The sequence below is a fragment of the Hyperoodon ampullatus genome (genome assembly GCF_949752795.1).
Source record: "Hyperoodon ampullatus genome assembly, chromosome: 17".
NCBI classification, from domain to species: domain Eukaryota; kingdom Metazoa; phylum Chordata; class Mammalia; order Artiodactyla; family Ziphiidae; genus Hyperoodon; species Hyperoodon ampullatus.
The window spans coordinates 38,354,272-38,360,271 of record NC_136930.1 but is presented as its reverse complement, the minus strand read 5'-3'; the positions used below and the strand labels follow the sequence as shown (position 1 = coordinate 38,360,271).

Sequence of the window (6,000 nt, the reverse complement as noted above, 5' to 3'; positions counted from 1 at the left end):
CCTCCATACTGTTCTCCATAGTGGCTGTACCAATTCACATTCCCACCAGCAGTGCAAGAGTGTTCCCTTTCCTCCACACCCTCTCCAGCATTTATTGTTTGATGAACACATATGCAAAAATCCTCAACAAAATACTAGCAAACAGAATCCAACAGCACATTAAAAGGATCATACACCATGATCAAGTGGGGTTTATTCCAGGAATGCAAGGATTCTTCAATATACACAAATCAATCAACGTGATACACCATATTAACAAATTGAAGGAGAAAAACCATATGATCATCTCAATAGATGCAGAGAAAGCTTTCGACAAAATTCAACACCCATTTATGATAAAAACCCTGCAGAAAGTAGGCATAGAGGGAACTTTCCTCAACATAATAAAGGCCATATATGACAAACCCACAGCCAACATCGTCCTCAGTGGTGAAAAACTGAAACCATTTCCACTAAGATCAGGAAAAAGACAAGGTTGCCCACTCTCACCACTCTTATTCAACATAGTTTTGGAAGTTTTAGCGACAGCAATCAGAGAAGAAAAGGAAATAAAAGGAATCCAAATCAGAAAAGAAGAAGTAAAGCTGTCACTGTTTGCAGATGACATGATACTATACATAGAGAATCCTAAAGATGCTACCAGAAAACTACTAGAGCTAATCAATGAATTTGGTAAAGTAGCAGGATACAAAATTAATGCACAGAAATCTCTGGCATTCCTGTACACTAATGATGAAAAATCTGAAAGTGAAATCAAGAAAACACTCCCATTTACCATTGCAACAAAAAGAATAAAATATCTAGGAATAAACCTACCTAGTACTTCCTGAGCCCCTTCCCCATTCTTCTCTAAGGGTGAGGATGGGAGGAGACGTGCTTCCCCCTGCCCTCTGGTGGCTGAAGCATGGCCTGCAGCCTAAGCATAGCTAAAACGATACTCCCTCCTGGGGCTCGGACTCTGAAGGGATGGCACAGCAGACACTGTCTGGGCTGCTGTGACAAGGGCGGTGCCTGCAGCAGAATCTGGGCATCACGGCCCCACAGCAACTTCTCATTAATTCTGTGACCTACACACTCATCCAATAAGTGAATTTTCTCCTTATGTAAACAGTTCCTGTTGTTTGTAAACAAGAACCCTAAACTAGTACACTTTGGTAAAACTAATAAAAGTAAATATCAGTGCCATGAAATTATTTTAATATCTTTTTCTCCATGACTGAATATACAAAGATAATGGAAGTAAAGTATTCTTCTGCTGTAAAGATGGGTGGAATATATCAAAATCCACTTGTTGAATTTTCTTTAAATAGTCCTCCAGAGCAACCTGAAAAAAGAGAATAATGGTCACTAGATCACAGAATGATTAAGTCTCTAAAAGAAACAAAAACAAACCCAGCAGGTATTAAGGCTATTTTAGTTTTCCTGAGATGGTCTTCTACATACTAAGAATGTAAATGAAAATTTTAAAAGAGAGAGAGAATAAAGACATCTTCTACGAAGTTTTCTATGAAGCCAGTAAAACTATGTCACAGATCTAGTACTAGAAACATCAAGCCAATTCTGATCATAATTTAGTGTTCTGGTCAAAATGTGAAAGAGAAATTATTTGCCAGGCCTTATTACTAGATTCTGTAGAATAAAAAGGGGTGTTTCATTTGAGGAAAATGAACCCACCCCCCGCTACACACACAGAAACACACAGTGCCATGAGGGGGAGCTCAAGTTGTTTCTTTAAAAAATTATTTTGTGAAAAAGTTTAAAGGGTGTCCATGTTCTTGCTGGAAAACAATTTGCAACCAGGGAGAACAATCACAGGTCCCTATGAACGTCACACCATGCTCCCCCCATCACACAAAACTTGACAAAGATTTCTCTGGGACCGGGGGCCAGGATGGAAAACACTGATGATGGGCAGTGCTCTTTATGCTTTTCAATCTTATTAATTTGTAAATTTTTATTAAACAGAGAAGCCACCTACTTTTGCCCTGCACAGTGTGAAGCGGCCCCACCGCCTTCTCAGCCCACGTACACAGCTCCCCCTAGAGTTCTGCAGCGCAACCTGTGTGACCCACAGAGAGCATGTTTGTCCAAAGGATTGTGTGTTCTCCCAGACTTCTATACACTATAAACGGATGAGTGTACCTACAAACAAATTCATTCTCTACTTTTGAAACCCTGCACTTATATATATGTACAGCAACAAACATGTGCATTAATGTACACAGATGCAAAAAAACTGGAAACAATCCAGAAGTTCTTTGACAAAAAAATAAATGTTCACACAATGAAATATTAAGCTGCCATGAAATAAATGTAGCTAGATGCAATAATATGGATAAATCTTAGAAACACTCTGTGTGTGTGTGTGTAACCCAGAAGACATAAACAGAAAATGATCCATTTTTATACAGCTCAAAAAAAAAAAAAAAAACCTAAGGAACTTCCCTGGTGGCACAGTGGTTAAGAATCCGCCTGCCGAGACTTCCGGGTAAGATGGTGGAAGAGTAAGACGCGGAGATCACCTTCCTCCCCATGGATACACCAGAAATACAGCTACACGTGGAACAACTCCTACAGAACACCTACTGAACGCTGGCAGAAGACCCCAGACCTCCCAAAAGGCAAGAAACTCCCCACATACCTGGGTAGGGCAAAGCGGAGAGATTCCCGCACAGAGGAGCGGTGCCGAGCGGCACTCACCAGCCCGAGAGGCTTGTCTGCTCGCCCGCCGGGGCGGGCGGCGCTGGAAGCTGAGGCTCGGGCTTCGGTCAGAGCGCAGGGAGAGGACTGGGGCTGGCGGCGAGAACTCAGCCTGAAGGGGGCTAATGTGCCACAGCTAGCCGGGAGGGAGTCCGGGAAAACGCTGGAGCTGCCGAAGAGGCAAGAGACTTTTTCTGCCCGCTTCGTTTCCTGGTGCGCGAGGAGAGGGGATTAAGAGCGCTGCTTAAAGGGGCTCCACAGACGGGCGCGAGTCACGACTGAAAGCGCGGAGCCCAGAGACGGGCGTGGGACGCTGGGGCTGCTGCTGCCGCCGCCAAGAAGCCTGTGTGCGAGCGCAAGTCACTGTCCACACCGCCCTTCCGGGAGCCTGTTCAGGCCGCCACTGCCGGGGTCCCGGGATCCATGGGCGGCTTCCCTGGGAGAATACACGGCGCGCCTCGGGCTAGTGCAACGTCACGCCGACCTCTGCCACTGCAGGCTCGCCCCGCACTCCGTGCCCCTCCCTCCCGCCCGGCCTGAGGGAGCCAGAGTCCCCGAAGAGGCTGCTCCTTTAACCCTGTCCTGTCTGAGCGAAGAACAGACGCCCTCCGGCGACCTACACGCAGAGGCGGGGCCAAATCCAAAGCTGAGACCCAGGTGCTGTGAGAACAAAGAAGAGAAAGGGAAACCTCTCTCAGCAGCCTCAGAAGCAGCGGATTAAAGCTCCACAATCAACTTGATGTACTCTGCATCTGTGGAATACATGAATAGACAACAAATCATCCCAAATTGAGGAGCCAGGAGTCAGTGCTGTGCCTCTGAGGTGGGAGAGCCAACTTCAGGACACTAGTCCACAGGAGACCTCCCAGCTCCACATAATATCGAACGTCGAAAATCTTCCAGAGATCTCCATCTCAACACCAGCACCCAGCTTCACTCAACGACCAGCAAGCTACAGTGCTGGACACCCTATGCCAAACAACTAGCAAGACAGGAACACAACGCCACCCATTAGCAGAGAGGTGGCCTAAAATCATAAAAAGTCCGCAGACACCCCAAAACACACCACCAGACGTGGACCTGCCCACCAGAAAGACAAGATCCAGCCTCATCCACCAGAACACAGGCACTAGTCCCCACCACCAGGAAGCCTACACAACCCACTAAACCAACCTTAGCCACTGGGGACAGACACCAAAAACAACAGGAACTACGAACCTGCAGCCTGCAAAAAGGAGACCCCAAACACAGTAACATAAGCAAAATGAGAAGACAGAAAAACACACAGCAGGAGAAGGAGCAAGATAAAAACCCACCAGACCTAACAAATGAAGAGGTAATAGGCAGTCTACCTGAAAAAGAATTCTGAATAATGATGGTAAAGATGATCCAAGATTCTATTTCCCAGATCCAAAATCTTGGAAATAGAATAGACAAAATGCAAGAAACAGTTAACAAGGACCTAGAAGAACTAAAGATGAATCAAGCATCGATTAAAAACACAATAAATGAAATAAAAAATACTCTAGATGGGATCAATAGCAGAATAACTGAGGCAGAAGAACGGATAAGTGAGGTGGAAGATAAAATAGTGGAAATAACTAATGCAGAGCAAAATAAAGAAAAAAGAATGAAAAGAACAGAGGACAGTCTCAGAGACCTCTGGGACAACATTAAATGCACCAACATTCGAATTATAGGGGTTCCAGAAGAAGAAGAGAAAAAGAAAGGGACTGAGAAAATATTTGAAGAGATTATAGTTGAAAACTTCCCTAATATGGGAAAGGAAATAGTTAATCAAGTCCAGGAGGCACAGAGAGTCCCATACAGAATCAATCCAAGGAGAAATACGCCAAGACACATATTAATCAAACTGTCAAAAATTAAACACAAAGAAATCATATTAAAAGCAGCAAGGCAAAAACAACAAATAACACACAAGGGAATCCCCATCAGGATAACAGCTGATCTCTCAGCAGAAACTCTACAAGCCAGAAGGGAGTGGCAGGACATAATTAAAGTGATGAAGGAGAAAAACCTGCAACCAAGATTACTCTACCCAGCAAGGATCTCATTCAGATTTGATGGAGAAATTAAAACGTTTACAGACAAGCAAAAGCTGAGAGAGTTCAGCACCACCAAACCAGCTTTACAACAAATGCTAAAGGAACTTCTCTAGGCAAGAAACACAACAGAAGGAAAAGACCTACAATAACGAACCCAAAACAATTAAGAAAATGGGAATAGGAACATACATATCGATAATTACCTTAAATGTAAATGGACTAAATGCTCCCACCAAAAGACACAGATTGGCTGAATGGATACAAAAACAAGACCCATATATATGCTGTCTACAAGAGACCCACTTCAGACCTAGAGACACATACAGACTGAAAGTAAGGGGATGGAAAAAGATATTCCATGCAAATGGAAACCAAAAGAAAGCTGGAGTAGCAATTCTCATATCAGACAAAATAGACTTTAAAATAAAGACTACTAGAAGAGACAAAGAAGGACACTACATAATGATCAAGGGATCGATCCAAGAAGAAGATATAACAATTGTAAATATTTATGCACCAAACGTAGGAGCACCTCAATACATAAGGCAAATACTAACAGCCATAAAAGGAGAAATCGACAGTAACACAATCATAGTAGGGGACTTTAACACCCCACTTTCACCAATGGACAGATCATCCAAAATGAAAATAAATAAGGAAACACAAGCTTTAAATGATACATTAAACAAGATGGACTTAATTGATATTTATAGGACATTCCATCCAAAAACAACAGAATACACATTTTTCTCAAGTGCTCATGGAACATTCTCCAGGATAGATCATATCTTGGGTCACAAATCAAGCCTTGGTAAATTTAAGAAAATTGAAATTGTATCAAGTATCTTTTCTGACCACAATGCTATGAGACTAGATATCAATTACAGGAAAAGAACTGTAAAAAATACAAACACATGGAGGCTAAACAATACACTACTTAATAACGAAGTGATCACTGAAGAAATCAAAGAGGAAATTTAAAAATACCTAGAAACAAATGACAATGGAGACACGATGACCCAAAGCCTATGGGACGCAGCAAAAGCAGTTCTAAGGGGGAAGTTTATAGCAATACAATCCCACCTTAAGAAACAGGAAACATCTCGAATAAACAACCTAACCTTGCACCTAAAGCAATTAGAGAAAGAAGAACAAAAACATCCCAAAGTTAGCAGAAGGAAAGAAATCATAAAAATCAGATCAGAAATAAATGAAAAAGAAATGAAGGAAACGA

The 6,000-nt window shown here is 42.7% G+C and overlaps 1 protein-coding gene across 3 annotated transcripts in view; it reads right to left on the bottom strand.

The window, feature by feature from the left end:
* Positions 1–1,180: 1,180 nt before the first annotated feature.
* Positions 1,181–6,000, bottom strand: part of NDUFAF6 (NADH:ubiquinone oxidoreductase complex assembly factor 6) — a gene marked incomplete at its 5' end in the record, with an annotated part of 43,744 nt that continues 38,924 nt past the window's right edge. For all 3 annotated transcript variants that reach the window (XM_079722309.1, XM_079722307.1, XM_079722308.1), the window contains one exon: positions 1,181–1,324. In XM_079722309.1, the coding sequence (XP_079578435.1) occupies positions 1,196–1,324 (129 nt within the window). In that variant the 3' untranslated portion in view covers positions 1,181–1,195. The remainder of the gene's footprint in view (positions 1,325–6,000) is intronic.